The 20051-nt window shown below is 41.4% G+C and overlaps 1 protein-coding gene across 4 annotated transcripts in view; it reads left to right on the top strand.

Moving 5' to 3' along the window:
* TCAF1 (TRPM8 channel associated factor 1) overlaps positions 1–20051 on the top strand; it is a 42465-nt gene that overhangs the window by 1541 nt on the left and 20873 nt on the right. For 2 of the 4 annotated variants that reach the window (XM_054564489.1, XM_054564492.1), the window contains exons 1-2: positions 10345–10579; positions 19090–19723. In XM_054564489.1, coding sequence (XP_054420464.1) covers positions 19104–19723 — 620 coding nt within the window. In that variant the 5' untranslated portion in view covers positions 10345–10579; positions 19090–19103. Of the gene's footprint in view, positions 1–10344; positions 10580–12643; positions 12737–19089; positions 19724–20051 lie in introns of those variants that run through there. The other 2 variants (XM_054564491.1, XM_054564490.1) reach the window with 2 other exon arrangements.

Genomic DNA, 20051 nt, shown 5'->3' with positions numbered 1-20051 from the left:
TCCCCTAATATTCTTGTACATGACTTCTGGTTCACATGGACAGGAGTTACCCTGGAGTATACCCCAAGGTGTTGAATTACTGAGTTAATAAGATTTGTGCATGTTCAACTTTATTAGGTTACTTGCAAGCTGTTTCCAAAATGTTGAGCCCGTCTGCACCCCCTCTAGCAATAGAGGAGAATTCCTACATACTTGTTGCTCTACATACTTGTCATAACTTAGTATTATGAAATTTCATTTTTAGGCAGTCTGGCAGGCATGAGAGAGCATTCCCTTGTGATTTTGATAAGCATTTCTCTGATAAGTAATGAAGTTGTCCATCTTTTCATATGCTGATAAACTATCATCCTTTCTCTCTGTGATAATTCTGGTTTGTTTTTTCTCATTTTCATCTTGGGTTGCTTGTCTTTTTCTTATTGACTCATTCTTTTAGTGTATGTGCTGCCCAAGAAAGCCCTGGAATGCTTTCTTTATATAGACTGAATGCTAATTAATCCCTTATTAGCTATATATGCTGCAATTATCTGCTTTCAATTGGTGCTCAGCTTTTCTTTCTCTCTAAGTCTGTCTCTTTCCATGAAATAGGTCTTGAATTTGTAAGGGACCCTTACTCTTTCTTTCGTAGTTTGTCTTGTTTGAGAAAATTGTTTTCTCAAGGTAGTAAGTTAATTTTACTATATTTTCCTCTAAAAGCTTTTATAGTTTTGCATTTGGCAATCAGTCTTAATCTACCTGGAAAATGATTGTTACAGCTTTTATTCCATATGGATGATCACCCCATCACCAGTAACCTGCATGAATTTTTCACATATACATGAATTCGTTTTGAGTTCCCTGATCTCTTTCCTTTTCTATTTGTCTAACTCTGCACCGATATTAAATTATTTTTGACTGCTAGAGTTTTATAATGTCTTAAAACCTAGTAAGAAAGATCCTCCTGCCTCTTTATTCTTCTTCTAGTCTGTTTTAGCAAGTTTGGATCTTTGATCCTCCATATAAATATTTAAATAACAAAACAAGAAACAAACAGGCAAACAAACCTGCTAGAATTTTGATTGATACTGAGTTAATTCTATATATCAACTTGCGGAAAAATGGCCTCTGTAAGATGTTGAATCTTTACACCTCTGAACTTGGTGTATAATGCTATTTATTTAGGTTTGTTTGTTTATGGTTTTTTTTTAAGGTTTTGTAATATTTTTCATTGCTTTCCTTTTTTTGTTAAGCTCCTTTATAAATAAATTATTTTATTGCTATTGCAAAATTTTTTTAATAGAAATTATATTTTGTAGCTTATTTTTGCTGGAATGTAGAAACCCAATTGCCTTTTATATATTGATTATATATCAAACTTGATAAACTCCATTAATAATTCTAAATTTACCTTTAGAATCTTTCAGATTCGCTACACAAGTAGTCATATGAAAATAATGAGTTTGTTTCTTCCATTCCAATCCTTTTAACTTTATTTCTTTTTTCTTTTATTGTCTTACCGCATTGGCTAGTACCTCCAATATAATATGGACAAAAGTAGGGAAGGGCATTTTGTTTTATCCTTAAGATAATAAAGAGAAGGATTTCACTATATCAACTTTAAATGCTGCATTTGCTGTGGTTATTTTGTAACTTCATCACCTAAGAAAGTTCAGTTCTTTTTTTTGGTGAGCACTTTTTTGGTGAGAAGATGTTTTATGGACTGCTTCTACAGCTATTGATTTTTACGTATAATTTTTTCTTTAAGTATTTTAATATGGTAAACCATAGTATTCAATTTTTAATATTAAATCAACTTTACATCCCTGAACTAAACCCTCAATGATTAACATGCAAAAAGTTCTATGTGTAGATACAAAGAGAAGCATTAGATATTTGCATATATATGTGAATTGAGATTGGCCTGTAATTATCCTCCTTTTTGGTACTAACCTTATCTGCTGCTGATATTATCTCAGAAAATAAGAGGAGTAGTATTCTCACTATTACTATTCTCTGGAAAAATTTGTGCAAGATTGAAATTATCTGGTCCTTGAATATTTGCTCGAATCTCCAGCAGAACCCTCAGGGATTTGAGTTTAGTTTGTCAGAAGATACTAAACTTGTTGGTTCAATTACTGTCAAGATTATAGGACTATTTAGGTTTTCTTATGCAGTCAGTTTTCATAAATTGTACTTTCCAAGATATTTAAACATTTCACATAAATATATGTATATATTCAAAATTAATAGAATAAAATTGTTCATATCTTAGTTATGGTTACATATTTCCATCATCTAGTATTATGACTGCATTCTCATTACTGATATGTGTATATATTCTTTTTCTTCCCATTTTGATTAATTTTTGTCAGAACTTGGACTACTTTATTAGCTCTTTCACATACAAAAAAACTGCCTTTTTTCATTACTTGTTATTTATTTTGACTTCTACCTATCTTTGAATTTTTCTGTTATTTATTTTCTACACTCTTAAGATATACACTTATTAATTTTGAGCTTTTTTTCCCTTTACATAAGCTCTTCAGGCTATAAATTTGTGTCACTTTTTAAAGCTATATTTCATGAGTTTTAATATGAATATTTTTAATACTTAAGTATTTGTAATTTCCATTATGGTTTCTTATTTGAGCCATGAATTTTTAAGAACAGTATATTTTAATTTCCAGCCACCCCTTAAAGATTCCTTTATCTTGTAGTAAGTGTTGCCTAACTAATTTGTAATACAGTCAGACAGTATATGATACCAATTCCTTTAGGTTTATTGAAGCTAGCTTTATACCCTAGCATATGATCCGTTTTATTTGTATACTTGAAGATAATGTATAGTCTCTAATTATATAACCTGCTATATATACCTTTAAAACAAGTGTGTTAATTATGCTATCCAGTCCTGCCGTATCTTCACCAATTTTTTATCTGCTTGACTTATCAGTTACAAAAAATAGGTATATTAAAATCTGTCACTATAATGATAGATTTTTAAATTTTTCATTCTAGACCTGTATGTTTTTACTTTATATATTTTGAGACTATGTTATTAGTGAATTGGAGTAAATTGAAAATTTTATCATAATGTAAGGATACAATATTATGGCTACCAATTAACACTTCTGTTTTAAATTCTTAATTTGTTCAGATATTAAATTAAGGTTTTTTTTATTTATCTATCATCCTTTGACTTGAAATCTTTCTAAATCTATGTTTTAGATATATGTCAAAAAACTTATCTGTATTTTTTAATCCTGGGTTTTTTACATTATTGTTTGATAATTTATAACTTGTCATTGAATAATTTAGTCATTATATTTATTGTAATTAGTAATACAGTTAGATTTATTTCTACCATCTTATTATTTTCTCTATTTTCCTGCTTTATCTGTCTCTCGTTCCTCTCCCCTCCTTCTTTCTCCTTATTTGCTTCCCCATTTTACTCCTCTTATTTGGAAGTTATATGTTCTAATGTTTTAGGTTGAATGTTATAGGAATACTCTGGTTATATAATGTACTTAACTCATATAATTGACAAATAAAAAATATATATAGTTTACAATGTGATCCTTAGATATATGTATACATTGTGAAATGATTACCACAATCAAGCAAATCAGTTAATCAAGCTAATTGAGAAATGATTACCACAATCCAACTTTGCACACAGTTTACTCTTTTTTGGTGAGAACAAGATATACTCTGTTAGCAAATTTGAAGTACATAATAATACAGTATTATTAACTATAGTCACTGTACTATATATTAGATATTCAGAAGTATTCACCTTACATATCTGAAACTTTGCAAACTTTGGCCAATATTTCTCCATTTTCCCCACTCCCTAGCTCCTAGTAACTATGAAGTAATTATTTGCTTTTATGAGTTTGACTTTTGGATGCCACACATAATTGAGGTCATATACTATTTGCCTTTCTCTGTCTGAATATCTTGAAACTTAGCATAATGCCTTCAAGTTTCATCCATCTTGTTGCAAATGGCAGGATTCCCTTCTTAATTACAACTAAATAAGTTCCATTGTATATATGTACCCTGATTTCTTTACCCATTCATTTGATAGACACTTCAGTTGTTTCCATATCTTGGCTACTGTGAATAATGTTGCAGTGAACATGGGAATGAAAGTCTTACTTCTAGGTACTGTTTTTATTTCACCTGAATATATACCCAGAAGTAGCATTGCTGGATTAATGGTTGTTCTATTTTTAATTTTTTGAGGAATCTCTATATATACATACTGTTTTCTACAATGACTTAAATTACACACACACCAGCAACGCACAAAGGCTCTCTTTTCTCCACATCCTCACCAACACTTGTTATCGCTTGTGTTTTTGATATTGGCTCTTTTAATGGGTTTCAGGTGGTATCTCATGGTTTAAATTTGCCTTTCCCTGATGATGAGTGGATTTGAAGACTGTTTCATATGTATCTTGGTTGTATGTGTTCTTTTGAGAAATGTCGATTCAGGTCCTTGACTCATTTTTTAATTGGGTTACTTATTTTCTTGCTTTTGAATAATCTGAGTTCCTTATATACTTTGGATATTAACCCCTTATTGGATATATGATTTGCAAATATTTTCTCCTATTCTGTAGGTTGTTCCTCACTCTGTTCAGGATTTCCTTTGATGTGCAGATGCCTTTTACTTTGATATAGTCCCACTTGTTTACTTTGCTTTAGTTGCCTATGTTTTGGGGCCATATCCAAAAATGTTATTGCTCAGACCAACGTCAAGAAACTTGCCTCTCTGTTTTCTTCTAGTAGCTTTACAGTTTCAGGTCAAATGTTTAAGTTTTTAATGAATTTTTGGGTTGATTTTTATATGGTGATATCTAGTTATTCCAACACCATTTATTGAAAGAGACTACCCTTTCCCCATTGTGTGCTTTTTGCACTTTTGTTAAAGATCAGCTGAATGTAAATGCATGGGTTTAGTTCTGGGCTTGCTATTCTGTTCCATTGGTCTATAAGTCTGTGTCTTTCTTTCTTTTTTTTTTTTAAGATTTTATTTATTTATTTTTGGAGAGAGGGGAAGGGAGAAAGAGAGGGAGAGAAACATTAATGTACGAGATACATTGATTGGTTGCCTCTTGCACACCCCAACTGGAGACTGGGCCTGCAACCCAGGCATATGCCCTGGCTGGGAATTGAATCTGCAGCCTTTTGGTTCACAGGCCAGCACTCAGTCCACGGAGCCACTCCAACCAGGGCTATGTCTGTTTTTATGCAAGTACCATACTGTTTTGATTACTATAGCTTTGTAGTTTGAATTATTGTTTGAAATCAGGCACTGTGAGGCCTCAAATTTTATTCTTAAGTTTTCCTAGGCTATTTGAGTTCTTTTTTGTGTTTCCATATGAATTTCTGGGTTTTTCTTTTCCTATTTCTGTGGAAAATGCCATTGGACTTTTGATAGGGTTTGCATTTAATGTGTAGTTAGTTTTTGGTAGTATAGGCATTTTAACATTATTAATTAAACTAATTCATGAACACAGAATATTTTTTACTTTATTTGTGTCTTCAATTTCTTTCATCAGTGTTTTATAGTTTTCATTGCACATATCTTTTACCTCCTTGGTTAAATTGGTTTCTAAGTATTTTATTGTACTTGATTCCATTATAAATAGGATTGTAATCTTAATTTTCCTTTTAAATACTTTGTTGTTAGTGTAAGGAAACCCAGCTGATATTTTATGTTAATTTTTTATTCCAAAACCATATTGAGTTTGTTTATTAGTCCTTATAGGTTTTTTGATGGAGTCTTTAGAGTTTTCAGTATAGAAGATGATGTCATCTGCAGAGGCAATTTAACTTCTTCCTTTCTACTTGGATGTCTTTTATTTTTTTTTCTTGCCTAATTGCTGTGGGTAGAACATCTAGTACAATGCTGAAAAGAAGTGGTGAGAGTGGGCCTTTTGTCTTGTCCCTGATCTTTCAGGTTTTCACCTTTGAGTATGATGTCAACTGTTTGCTTGTAATATATGGCCTTTATTATATTAAGGTAATTTCTTATGTACCCAATTTGTTGGGAATTTTTGTCATAAAAAGATGTATATATTCCAATTCTTTTTCTGTATCTACTGAGATGATTATATGATTTTATCCTTCATTTTGTTTATGGGGTAGAGCACATTTGTTGATTTGCAGCTGTTGAACCTCCCTGGCATTTCTGGAATAAATCCCACTTGGTCATGATCTATAGTCCTTTAATATACTGTTCAATTCAGTTTGGTAATATTTGTTGAGGATTTTTACATCTATGTTCATCGCAGATGTTGGCCTATAATTTTCTTGCAGTATCCCTTGTCTGTCTTCATATCAGGGTAAGGGTAAGGCTCAAACACTGCAATAACTTTAAAAACAGTATATTTTTATTAATCTTCATCATGCAGCTGTGCTGTTATTATCATTTTATTTTATTTTTGTATGATATTATATCCCATAAGACATTATATTTGTATATTTAAACAGTCAATATTAACATATTTGCCGATGTATTTACTCTTTCCAGTATTCTCTATTCATATAGTTATGGGGTCCTATCTGGAATAACTTTCCTTAATCTCAAGGAACTCCTTTTTATAGTTCTTATACTGTATAGCCAACAAATTCTCTCAGCTTGTTTATCTATAATTAATTAGTCTATTTTGCCTTCATTTTTGGTGTGCCTAGAATTTTAGGTTGGCAGATTTTACCTTTTTTTTTAAAGCAATTCCATTGTGTTTTGGTTTCTATCATTTCTTTTGCAAAGCCACCTGTATTATTGTTCCTTTGAATGGGAAGATCTTTTATGTCTGGCTGATTTTCAATTTCCACTCTGAATTTGGTTTTTAGTAGTTTGACTATAATGTGCATTCATGTAGTTTTCTTTATTTTTGTTCTACTTAGGGAATGCAGAGTTTTTTCCATTTGAGTTTTGAGGTGTTTCATCTCTTTCAGGGAATTTTCAGTCATTAATTATTTATATTTTGCTTCTGTTTCATTCTCCCTCTCCCCTTCTGGGATTCTAATAGACAAATTCATAACTTTTTACCATGTCTTAATATTCTATAATGGCCTTTGTATCACATATCCTTTCTTCACTTTGTGCATCATCATTTCTTTCCTGTGTCATTTTTAAATATTTTCTATTAAACTTTGTTACACTTCACCAGTTCTCTGGTCATTTGTGTCTAATATGCTATTAAAACCAACTATTAAATTCCTGATTCCAATTATTTTTTAAGTTTAATTTTACTCTTTTATGAGTTTTAAATCTATACTGAAATTCTCCAGCTTTGTTTCTGTTATTAGTGAACATATCCGTAGTTATTATAAAGCCAGTCCCTAAGAATGCAAATGCCTGAACTACCTGTGAGTCTGTTTCTAGTATCTATTGTTTTCCTGAGTTCTTGGCAATTTATCCTGATTCTTAGCCTCCCTCTAAATTTTTTATTGGATGCAGCACATCATGAATGAAAAATTATAGGTTGATGTTATTTTTCAAACAATTTTTTTCAGGGGCGGGTGACAAAGTACCAGCAGATTCATTTCATTCTATCAAAGGCTAGTTTAAAGCTTTCTTAGGACTGGTCTGTTTTAGGTTTTTCCTTTATCCAAGAACAGAGTCCTTACTCCTAAGGTATCATTGTTATTCATATGCTATGGAATTTCTTGTATCTCAACTGAAAGCAAAGCGTGTTGATAAGAAACATTTACTTTGGTGAGAGTTGACTTCCACGGCCTTATTCTCAGGACAGTGCAGCTCCTGAAATGTCCACTCAATTGTTTTAGCGTTTTAGCCACCATTTTCTGTGGTTTTGCAGAGGTGAGGCGGGGGGAGGGTCTCACTGTACCTGCATAGCTGAGGAGTTGTCAGCCTGTGACTTAAGGGGAATTTGTCCGTAGATTTTTAGATTCCCTTGTGAGATTTCTTCTTCTCTGAAGTACTGCTCTCTAAGTTCCTGTGGTTTGGTCATCTGAAGCCTGTAAGACTGACACTTTCCGCTTGGCCCCGGTTACCCTGCACTGGGAACTGGAAAATGCCCTGAAGGAAAAAGCGATGAGGAGTGTGGCGCTTCTGTCCTATTTGCCTTCCCTCAGGATCGGAGCTTTTCAAGCCCTGCTTGTTTTGTTGGCTCCTCAGAGTTTCCCATTGTTTCCTATATTTTATCCAACTTTTTACTGCTGTGTTCAGGGAGAGGGTTGTTCCAAACAAGGTATTCTCTCAGGGCCAGCACTGGAAGCCTCTCACTGTTCTGTCTCACATGTCAGGTTATCAAAGACTATTTTATTTCTTCTTGTGACACATCCTTTAGAAGTTCTGCAAAGCAGATCTTTGATAATAACCCCTCAGTATTTGTTGGTCTGAAAATAAAATTTTTAAGAATCTTGTAATAGAAGATAGTGCCAGGGTGGCACTATAGGTGAGAACGCAGGGAGGGCAACACATGGGTGGCATCTGGTTTCAGACCATGGGGGTGCTGCTGCTTTGAACGTTGTAGTGCATGTCTTTTGGTGGCATGTGTATGCATTTCTATTGGGTATATATATCAAAGAGCAGTATTACTGAATAGCCCTATTTTTTTAATTTAAAAATGACTTTTGTAACATTTAAAAGTATAAAATGTCTAAAGAGAAAAATTACTGGTCAGTTCTCCTCCCTTCCTGAAGTCACCAAATATGGCTTTATTTTTTTTTCTATTGGATAAACATAAACATAAAAAAGTAGAATCATAAATTTTTCATTGAAAATACAGATTGAAAACATTCCTCAAGGTATGATGAGCTCCTCCTTTTTGAGAACCGTGAAATGTCTTGTAGTATGGATTTTTAATAAATTGTTCATTCATTCCTGTTATGGAGTATTTATAGAACTTAATATCTTACAAGTCACTTCAGTACTTTAAAGATTTCGTGGCAATCTCTATTACTCAGGGTGACGACTGAAAAGAAAAACAGAAACTCTAGGGGAATTAGATATAGGGAAGAATATAGGATTTAAAGCTGAGTTAGTAATGTGAAGTCTGAAACCGAGAAAGGATAAAACCTGCTGAAATCTGGGGAGATACAGAAAGAAAACAAAATGGTTAAGGGAGAAAATTAAAAGAGCACAAAGAGAAGAAAACTTACAATACAGGAAATTTGTAATTTAACCAGTTTTCTGCCGCAAGTTGCTACTTGGCTTTTTTTTTTTATTTTTTATTTTTATTTTTTTTGAGGAGTGATCCTGGGCTTGCCTTCCTCAGCCCACATTCAACTATTTTGTCCATCAATCCATCAAGCGGACATTGAGGAGCACCTGTTTATGGCCACTTGAAGTGAAGAATCGAAAGAAGGCCAAAAAAAAAAGAGAGAAAAAAAACGAACAAACAAAAACAGTTCTTGGCTTAGGCTTACTCTTAGTTTGGAGAATTGTACTGAAACCCTGAAGTAATTACAGGATGTGGTACTCTATCCCCTTTGCCACTGAATCCACGTTCCCATGCAAGGTCGCCTGGACACTGGTTTGTGGTCAGGAGAGAGCTTTTTAATGATCTCTTCATGGGCCCGTTTCCTCTGGGGATAGATACCTCATTAGGGGCGGGGAGAGCAGAGGCCGGTGGGGTCGGTGATGGCGGAGGGGGAGGAAACCAGAGAATGTACAGAGACCACAGCCATCGTCCAGGGCTTTGGGGCCAACCATAAAAAGGAACAAGTGGTTTTTCCCCCAGGTCAGGCACAAAGCCAGGTCCTGGCTCAAATGTCGGTGCTGGATTCCACTCGTACTCGATTAAAATGAGTCAGGACCAGGAACAAAGTTCAAGAAACCCGCACGGAGGGAGAAATCGTATTTATAGAGTGATCACCACCAGCTGTCTGAGCAAGGATATTTTTCTATTTTTAGTTGATTAAATTTATCTATTTTTATCACAAAATAATACTACTATTAAAAGTTTTAGGAGGTATATGAAGAAAAATACATAAATGTAAGCTCTTTCCTGTCTGAAGTACTGATTCTAATAGTTTGATATGTCTTTCATATAATTTGTATGTTTACATAAGTATATAAAATATTTTTTAAATTTTTGTACAAAAATGCAAGCTCTCCGTTTTACTACCACCTTAAATGTTTTTTTAAAATACAATTATAGCCTAACTTCTGGCAAATACAAAGATTTAACTCATTCTTGCAAATAGTTGTTTATTAGTTTACATAGAGATTTATCATGATTTATCACTCACTCCCTTGTTGGTAAATAGCCTCAAGGACTGATTTTTCAACAACTTGCCCTGCCGCGCCCCTGTGCAGGCGCTGGTGAATCCATCCTAGATTTCGCGGAGAAACCGACACAAAGCCAGGCCTCTGCTGTCCGGGAAAGTGGGGGGCGGCCAGACTCCGCCCCCCCTGCTGCGGCTGCCAATCAGCTCCCAGGACGGCCCCTTCTTCGCCCCCCTCTGCACCACAGACCACCTTCCCGCTACGGGGCTCCTACCAACGTCGCCACCAATTTCCAAATCCCCAGGCTGTCTGTTCCTTTTCCTCGGCAAGTCTCCCCAGCGGAGTCCTTCCCCCTCCGAAGGAGCCCGTGTGGAAATTGCTGGACAACCGGTGAGTCTTGCTCAGTGATGGTTTCTGGAACCGGAGCAGGCCCGGGCGCAGCGACCCAGTGCAATGGTCCCGGGTGGGAGCGGGAGGGTCCGGGCCCGGTCCGGGAGCACTGGCGCAGGGGCGCCTTCGGGGCTGCGGAGGGGGTCGGGGCCTGAGACCGCCTGCGCCTCGGGAGTCAGATGTCCTTCAGAGATTGCCTGCGGTTTCTCCACGTCGGTTTCTGCTTTTTTCTACCGCCCTGGCCCTCAATTTTTGCGTGCTGCGTTTCTTCTCCTCCAGGAACCTATCCATCAGGAGTCTAATATATTCCTGTCCTTTAGAAACAATTTTCGTGAAGAAATATTTCAAAGCTACGGATACATGCAGCAAATAATATAACGGATGTACAGATGTATCAGATGCTGACATTTTACCACCTTTGCTTTAGCTCTTTGTGTGTGTGTGTGTGTGTGTGTGTGTGTGTGTGTGTTCCTTTCTAAGAAACAAAACCTGACAATTAAGACATTTTCTCCACCAAATCTCACCCCCCTTCCTCAGAGGTAAGTCAGGTAGTATCCTTCCCGTGTATATATTTTTTTATTATTTATTTTTATGTAAGTAATATGTGCATTTTGCTTTGATTTACGTTTTTTTAATAAGACAGTATTTTGGGTTTCTACCTTTCCTTGCTATTAGCCTTAGCATGTCAGACCTGAAAGGGACCTAGCAAGCAAGTCGCCAGCCCTCCTTGTTTATCTGAGAACTCTCAGCCCTGGAGAACATAAAGGACCCGCTCACTGTTACTCGGGCACTCAGGCGGTCCTCGAAGGAGCAGGATGCTGAATTCGGGTTCTCTTGATTTCTTGGTGTTTCCTCTACGCAAAGCCTGCCACTGCACTCACCTACCCACATCCCCCTTTTGATTATTGTCCATATGAGTCAATTTGGGGAAAAGGGGTTGAAGGGAGATGGGGAAAGGAAATACGACTTTGATTTGGACCGATACCATATTCAGGATGAAAAGCATTTTCTGGAAACATGACATACTGATTCTTAGGGCGACCTGAAGATTTGTGTTGCTTGAACAATCATACAGTGTTACTACCTGCCAGACAGTGATCGCAGAACGTTACAAGTATTCACTCACCGAATTTAGGCATTACAATAAATCTGTAATATAAGTGCTCACTTCATCCTCCCTATTTTACAGGTAATAAATTTGAGGCATAAAGGAATTAAATCACTTGCTCCAAGTCACTCAGCCCATAAAATGTAGCCCTTAGATCTGAATCCTGACCGACTCGTGACAGTCTGGGTTTCAACCACTACACTAGCTGGATTTCTCAGGCTAGAAGTAGCACCTCAACAGGTGAAGTCACCACACAAAGTAGGAACTTGCAGTTCATAGAAGGGAAGAGCAGCTGTCAACCGATCATGAGAGAGGACTTAAGGGAAAAGAAATAGGGTTTGAAATGTACACTGAAGAATAAATTTTAGCTGTCTGTTTGAAACGTATTAATTTACAGAAGTAACATATAACAAGGCAAAAACAAAAAAACAAAACAATGTAGAACCACAAATCCTGTCTCCTATTTCTCTGGTTAAACGGTATCAACAGACAGATGTACCCTTCCCCTCTGCCACCATAATACAAACATACACAGGGCTGTTTTTTCTTAGAGAAATGAAAACAGTGATCAATTTCTACAGTTTTTATTTTTCCTTGGGCAGTACTTAAAGCACATTCCTCCAACTGAATGGAGATCTAAGCTCTCCACAAAAATTGGATAATATTCCATAGACTATGACCTATAGTTTGTTCAGCCTTTTTTTTTTAATCAGCGAGTAGTCAGAGAAGTTTATGTCTTGAAAAAAAGGCCGGTCCCACCGCCATCCGGAGGGGGGTCGCCTACGCAGTGGCCAGCTGACAGGGCCGGCGACACAAAGAAGCGCTATCCCTGGCCAAGCGCCGCCCCTCGGGCTCGATCTGGCGCGGAGGAAGTGGGAAGGAGGGGACTGCTCGGGAACCCCTCCTCCGCTCCGCCCTGTCTCCTCCGCGCTCGTGCTCGTCACCCGAGCGCTTCTTGCACGGCAGCCCGTTCCCTGCAGGCCTGTGCGTCCCCTCTGCGCCCAGCCCTGCCTCTCCAGCTGCCCCCTCGTAAGCTGCGGGGTGACCAGGTGAGTGGCCCCCTCCTAATGCCCCGCAGACTGGAGAAGCGCTGGTGGCGGGGGATCGGCCGGGGCGGGGGGCGGTGCTGGAGGCTGAGGGGACGCGGACGGAACTGCGGGGGCCCAAACCCGGGACAGACTCCCTCGCTGCGTCGCGGTGCTGCTGGCGCTTGTTCTGTGACCTCGGACTCTGCCTCTCGCCTGCCGCAGCGCTCCTGCCAGGTCCCTGCCTGTAATGGTCGTTTGCCTGCTTTGTGTCGGCGAGTTGGGCACCGGCTTGACTTAGAGAACGGCATCTAATCCGCAGCTTTAAGGGAGGAGAATACTGTGGACCAGGGAGGAGGCAGGGCTGGCTCAGGGTCACACAGGTGGCTGGCGACGGAGCATCGCTACTGTCCCACTGCCCTTTGATCTTTGCAAACACTGTCTGGGACCAAGATCCCTGGCCCGCTCGCACTGTTCCCCTGGAAACTGGAGGGCGTGGAAGACGGGCCTCTGGTCCCTCCCAAACCTCCGTGCCAGCAGGCCCGCAGAAATCCCTGCCCACGGCAGCCTTCCGCCGCGGCCCCCCCCCACCCCGCTCCCCTGCGGCCCCCCTACCCACGCCCCCTCCACCCCTGCCCTGACGTCACCCACTTGCTCTTTGTGGACTGGCTCTGGGCCTGGGTGAGGGCCTGCGGAGGAAAGCAGGGACTGGGAGCCCACACCAGAACTTAGAAGTGACAGTCCTTCGGAGTGCAGACCGTCCTTCCTCCAGGGGTGTGCCTTTGAGGGAACACCCGCCGAGGCAGCCTGTCAACACCTCGTAAGAGGCAGCACCAGGATTTTTTAGAAAACAAAATCGGCCTCCTCACTCCTGGGCTGGTGGTCCTCCATTTTGCTGTCCTGCTGAGAGTCACGCTGCGAGAAGTGAGCAAATACGAGAGGGAGAAAGATGGAGCCGCTGGGAACTCAGGAATGAAGGAGGCGGGTAGTAAGATCAAAATGGGGCGGCCGGAAAAGCAAAGTTTTGAAGCGTGCTTACTTTTATGGGAACAGGGGAGGGAATGATTCCGGAAAGCTACAAGCAGACCTTCAAAGATAATAGTAATGGTCTGTTTTTCAAGCTGGATAGTGGTATATGGGAGTCTTTAATTTTAAAAAGTGTTTTATTTTGCCATCTGTATCCTTCCATGTGCACTACATACTCTTTGAAATGTGTGAATTAGGTCATTTTAAGTGAAAATCAAATAAGACTGAGCAGGGGCTATTTCAGACAGAATGCAAAAGAAGCTGGACCCACCCTAATTCTGGCTTAAGAAAAGTTGGTAAACATTGGAAAAGACATTGGACATAAGGAAAATGAAAAAGCCGTTCATGGAAGAAAGCGGCATGAAGAGGAGCCTTACAGAAGTGGCTGTTGCGCATGTGCATCGTTTTTCAAGGCCAGGGCAGCTGTTCGCTGAAGAAGTCATCCGAGGTTGCCTCTTCCACCCACACCGTAGAGCCACCATGCAGTCACCCATCCACAGCGTAGCTGTTCGTTCTCCCAGAAAACCCAAGGGACTTGGACTCACTCACCCTGCGCTGAGGATTTGAAATCAAGTTATAATGCAGGATGCGGTCCAATAAGTAACACTGGCCCGCTACCTTCCTTCACGTCCATGTTACATCTCTTAACGGAAATTCCGGGAGCTGTGAGGTCGCTTTGTGGCAGGGGCAGGGAATTTGTAAAGCTCTCTCCCTGGGGGATAAGTAGTCTCCGCCGTACCTTCGGCTTGAGAGGTGCTTTTGGTGCCAGGAAATTGGTGGGTCTGGGGTGGAGAAAGCAGGATCCATGGAAGTAGAACTGAAGATGAGGAACTTAAGGGGAGAAATAAAGGGTTTCTCCAGGCTGTGTCTGTCGGAGCTCACCAAGCTTGGAGGGCAAAAAGGGATTCAGGCACAGAGAGGAGGCATTTGGTTCAAAAAGCCGATGTTGGAGTTACCATAACTGGTTCAGGTTGGAACAGAACCAGCTGCAAAGCACAGGAAACACCCACAGCGGAGAAAAATCAAACTTATTGGCAGGCAGATGCACAACTTGTGGGGAGGTGAAGGAAAACACTTCAGGATGAGTAAGATGGGATCAGTTGATCAATATAATCATTTTTACTCATGTATACTCGATCATTTTATGTGTGTTTACTTGGCTCAGTGAATTTATATTACCTGTGCTATCTTTAATTGTAATAGTAATACAGAAAATAATTCAAAGGATGCAGATTTGTGTAAAGAGGAAGAATACTGTTCGCCTTGTCCCTTCCTCATGTTAGTATGTTGAAATATGGCCCATACGCTTTCTATGTATGTAAGAAACGGGTATCTGTCAGGCTTATCTATTTCTGGTACTTAACACGTGGACTCCAGGACTCGGTTTCCTGGGTTTGGATGCTGGATCTGCCGCGACCACCTGTGTGACTTAAGCAAGTAACAAGTTCCCTGGCCGCCAGGTTTTTTGTTTTCTTTGTGTTTCTGCCCATCTATTAAATGGGGAGAGTGAGAATACGTACCTCAGAGGCTTATTGTCAGGATTAAATAATTTATGTAAAGCGCTTACCATAACGCCAGGAACCTGGTAAGCACTGTTTTGTCATGGCTGCTACTGAAATTACTGGTGTTATCTGCATCCATACAAAAATGGATTTGTGTCCTATGTAGTATGCGGATTTGAAGTTTTCACTTAAAATATATGTAGGACATTCTTCTAGGTAGATGCAAAGTAGATGCAACTCATCCTTTGTAATAGCCACGCGACACTTTATAATGCAGCTTACCACAGCTGACTCATTCTCCCTCTCAAACGTTGTCTTGCCACACATACACGGCACTGGTGTCAGACCAGCACTGACCCTGCAGCCTCGCCCACGGTGCAGGAAAGGGGGGAAGTGGCAGAGAGAAAAAGGAGCCGGGGCGATCCCAGCCAAACCCCACCCACCTGGGGCCAGCAGGCCGGCCCAGGAGAAAGGTAGGAGGAGACCCATCCGGAAAAACCCTCCTCTCTTCCCTGGTCCCCAGCTAGTCAGGTCTCCAAGCCATACCTGCCCATCCCTTTGCCACTGCATAGAGATTTCTTCTCCCCTGAACTAGCTCACAGTACAACCAGGAGACAAAAATGTGAGTTTCCTACTCGGGGTTCTTTGGAATTTCAGCACCAGCAGCGACATAGGCCCTGAGAGCAGGGGCGTGAAGGGCAGCTCTACGTGGGGCGTGCATGGGCGGCTGGTGGGGGGCTGTGCCCCAGGGTCGTATGTCGAAGTACCGTGGGCTATGGGGGCGGGATGTGTGGCTTTGGGTTAGAGATCCTCTACCCATGGGAGTCAGACGGCTTCCAAAAATCATCCCCTGTCATTGATGTGTCTCCATTTCTAGGGCCGTTTTTGTGGCACTGGGCATCCCTGTATGTATGTCTTTAGTGCTGCCGCTCTTATTTCTAAGAAGAGTTATTAGAAGAGGGGTCGCTGGTCTAAGAACAGGTACATCTTTGAAACTGAGTTGCCACTGTCACATGGTTGTCAGGTTCTTAGTCCTTCCAGCAGATATGATGCTGTCCCCAAAGCCTTTTGAACATTGGACATTATGAGCTGCCTTTGTCTGCTTCGTTGTCTTCTCCACCTTTTTCCTTTCCTCCATCTTCACTGCCTTCTTTTTTGACCTGGGCAACATACATTATATTTTCATTTGCCTGACTAGTGAGATTGAGAATATTTTCATAGACTAATTGGCCATATAAATTTCCTCTTCTGTAGATACCTTCTCTCAGGAGGACAGGATTTCAATAGATAGAAAGATGTGGGGGAGGGAGCAGGAAGTGACAAGAAAGGGAAGAAACTCTAAAGTGAAAGGAGGGCACATCCAGGGGCGCCAGGTGTTCTGGAAGAGGCCGGAAAAGTAAGGAGCTCCCAGCCCTGGCGGCCTCCCTCTGCCTTCCCACCCCCCAACAGAGTGCTCCCATTTTCCCTCTGGGCCAAGGTGAGGTCTGGGGGTTCTCTTCTGGGAATAATACCATGGTGGCGTTAGAAGAATAGAGGTGACAACAGATACAGGTGACCGAGAAACTGCATCAGTTTAGTCAAGGAATGAGTTATTGAGGACCTGAATGAGGTTAAGGGCAGGCAGTGTGATTGGAAACAGTGAACAAGGACGTTGGCAGGATATGGAGCAGGCGGAAGAAGGGACACAACTGTGACTCTGTGTGGCTTGCTGTCCTGGTTATTTGTGGACACCAGGAGGATCAGGGAGGGTACAAGCTCTTATTAACCAATTGTTTGCTGACTGTATTTCTCAGTAGTTCTCTGAGGTAGAGGTTACCCTCATTAATAACCAAGGACATCAAGCTTCAGTGATTTACCTACAAGGGGCTCCTTTGGAGGAAAAAGAATAGATGTGAAACTTCTTTGGTTGTAGAGACTGCCTCCCACAAGAGTGGCCCTTTCAGTAGGGGCTTGGGTTTGTCAGCCACATCAGGATCAGGGCCTTAGCATCGTGGCTGGAAAAGCACATGCCTGTGCCAGGGCTTTTTCGGGGGCCCGAGGAAATACTTGAGAACTCAATATAAATCTCACTGTTATTAATTTGGGCTCCAACATTGTGAAAACTATGAACCAGAATCAGTAAATGCTTAATCCAATGTGTGTAAAAGCTAACATTAGGTTACGTTTTATGTTTGTAAGAATTCTCTATTATGCACATACTTAGTTTACACTTGACAAAATAATTATAAGCACATATATGTAGATATGCATGCATATTGCTATATATATGCATATATAATAAATAATTGAATACTCATAGATATAATAAATAATTGAAAGACAGTTAGCCTGTGTTATTTCCTTTAATCCTCTGGACCACCTGACGTGGTAGATTCTATCATCCCTACTTAATAAGTGAGGGAGCCAAGTGTGGGGTGAGTTGCCTGGTTTTGCAGTTAGTAACAACAAGGCTGAGATTCAGACCCAGCTAGTCTAACTCCAGAACCTACCTTGTAATCACTTTGCCTTGTTACCTTGAGAACAAGAGTGTTCTCTGACAAGGGAACTAGAAAAGAGATAAGGGCCAAAGATAAAACCGTAAGGAATACCTGCATTTTCAGAAGCGGTACGAGAAGGATAGAACATAAATGGTTCAAGAAGTGACAGATGATGTTGGCTTGGATCATAAGGTTAGAGGTGGTAAGAGAGCCCCAGGTCCCAGGACAGCAGTATTTATTGTCCAGAGCCACTGAGGGGAGTGGGTGGTGAGGATGACAAGCCCTGGCTGTCCCGAATATGAAAACACATCTGCTCTTGGAGAACTGTTTCAGCAAAGTGCATTCAGTGGAAGTCAGACCTTAGGTGGGGGCTCACAGTGAAGAAGCAGAGGGTTTTTGTGAGAACACATCTGCAAGATACACCCCCTCCTCCTGGACTGGTGCAAGTAAGAACCTACCATGATGTCATAAGTCGTTACCTTCTGCTGTCCGGCACCTGGATTCGAGGCACAGAGGACTTCTTTCCTCTTACCCAACCTGTGTCTGTGGCCAGCGCACCTTCCCTGAGGACGCACACTTTTCAGGCTGGGCTTCCCCCAAGCTGGGATAAGTGAGGCCAGCGGGGGTGCTGCGTGGGGTGGAGCGGGGCTGGGAGCGACATGCCGCGCCAGGGGCCGCCAGAACAAATCACCAGAAACGCGGTGGCTTAAACAACAGAACGTTACCCTCTTGCAGTTCTAGAGGCCTAAGGGTTTTCCAGTTCAGGTGTTGGCAAGGCTGGTTCTTGCTGGAAGTTCTGGAAGAGAATCGGTTCTGTGCCTCTTCCTAGCTCCTGGTGTCTGCCAGCAATCCTTGGCATCCCTTGGCTTGTAGATGCATCACTCCAGTCCCTGTATCATCTTCTCATCCCATTCTCCCTGTCTGTCTGTGTCTGTGTCCAAATTTCCTCTCATTAGGAGGACACCAGTCGTTAGATTAGGGTCCCCTCAAATCCAGTGTGACCTCATCTTAACTTAATTACATCTGCAAAGACTCTATTTCCAAATAAGGTCACCTTCACAGGTACTGGGGCTTAATACTTAAATATTACTCTTTGGGGACACACTCTTCGCTGCTATTTGCTTCCTTTGGTGACAGAAAAGCATTGAGCTCTTTTAGTTTGACCCCAAGAGTTTAAGAGGACAGAGTGCAATGGGGTCTCCTCCGTTGGGGACACTGCCTCCCCTGGTGACATCAGTTCACACCGTTGGTCTCATCTCTGTAATGGGTAGAATTGCACCCGCTAGTGGCAGAATGAACTGATTGGCCTGTCGGTTTGTTCATTTATCCATCCACCCTTTACCAGGCTGAGACTTTGCTTTCCTCTCTGCAGACACCCATCCAGCCATGGCGACCCCGTCAGCTGCTTTTGAGGCCCTTATGAATGGAGTGACCAGCTGGGATCTCCCTGAAGATGCTGTCCCATGTGAACTGCTTCTTATTGGAGAGGCCGCCTTCCCAGTGATGGTGAATGACATGGGCCAAGTCCTTATTGCAGCGTCCTCCTACGGCCGAGGCCGCCTGGTGGTAGTGTCCCACGAGGACTACTTGGTGGAAGCCCAGCTCACTCCCTTTCTCCTCAATGCAGTGGGGTGGCTTTGTTCTTCCCCTGGGGCTCCTGTGGGTGTGCACCCATCCCTGGCGCCTCTGGCCAAAATCCTCGAGGGCTCGGGAGTGGAGGTGAAGCTTGAGCCAGAAGTGAAAGACTCCCTGGGGGTTTACTGCATTGACGCCTACAACGAGACCATGACCGAAAAGCTGGTCAAGTTCCTGAAACGTGGAGGAGGCTTGCTCATTGGCGGCCAGGCCTGGGATTGGGCCAACCAGGGCGAAGATGAAAGGGTTCTGTTCATGTTCCCTGGGAACCTCGTGACCAGCGTGGCGGGCGTGTACTTCACTGACAACAAAGGAGACACAAGTTTCTTTAAGGTGTCTAAGAAGATGCCCAAGATCCCAGTCTTAGTGAGGTGAGTCCATTACCCACCCCAGGGGCAGGGATGGTCGCAGGTTAAAGAGCAGACACCGTTCTTGTGTGCAGTTTACTCCCAGGCTAGGGGAAGAGAATTTGGCACTTAGACATGGATTCACCACACATTAACCAGATTTTAAAAATACACTGAGTCACAGGACAGGCAGGACCTCCATTGCTGTTGCCTCCTCAGACCAAACCACTTATCTCTTGTCGGAGGACGGGGGGGTTGGATTTTTTTAGTGCCCCTCAGCTTCTAGCTTCTCAAAATGCATCGCTGAATCCTGGAGTTGGCATGACTACTTCGTGAAGGTTCACAGCAGAAG

This window comes from Pteronotus mesoamericanus, unplaced genomic scaffold (assembly GCF_021234165.1).
Source record: "Pteronotus mesoamericanus isolate MK-2021 breed Mesoamerican mustached bat unplaced genomic scaffold, CSHL_Meso_final scaffold_85, whole genome shotgun sequence".
In the NCBI taxonomy this organism is placed as follows: domain Eukaryota; kingdom Metazoa; phylum Chordata; class Mammalia; order Chiroptera; family Mormoopidae; genus Pteronotus; species Pteronotus mesoamericanus.
The sequence above is the reverse complement of the archived record's forward strand: the minus strand, read 5'-3'. Positions and strand labels throughout refer to the sequence as shown.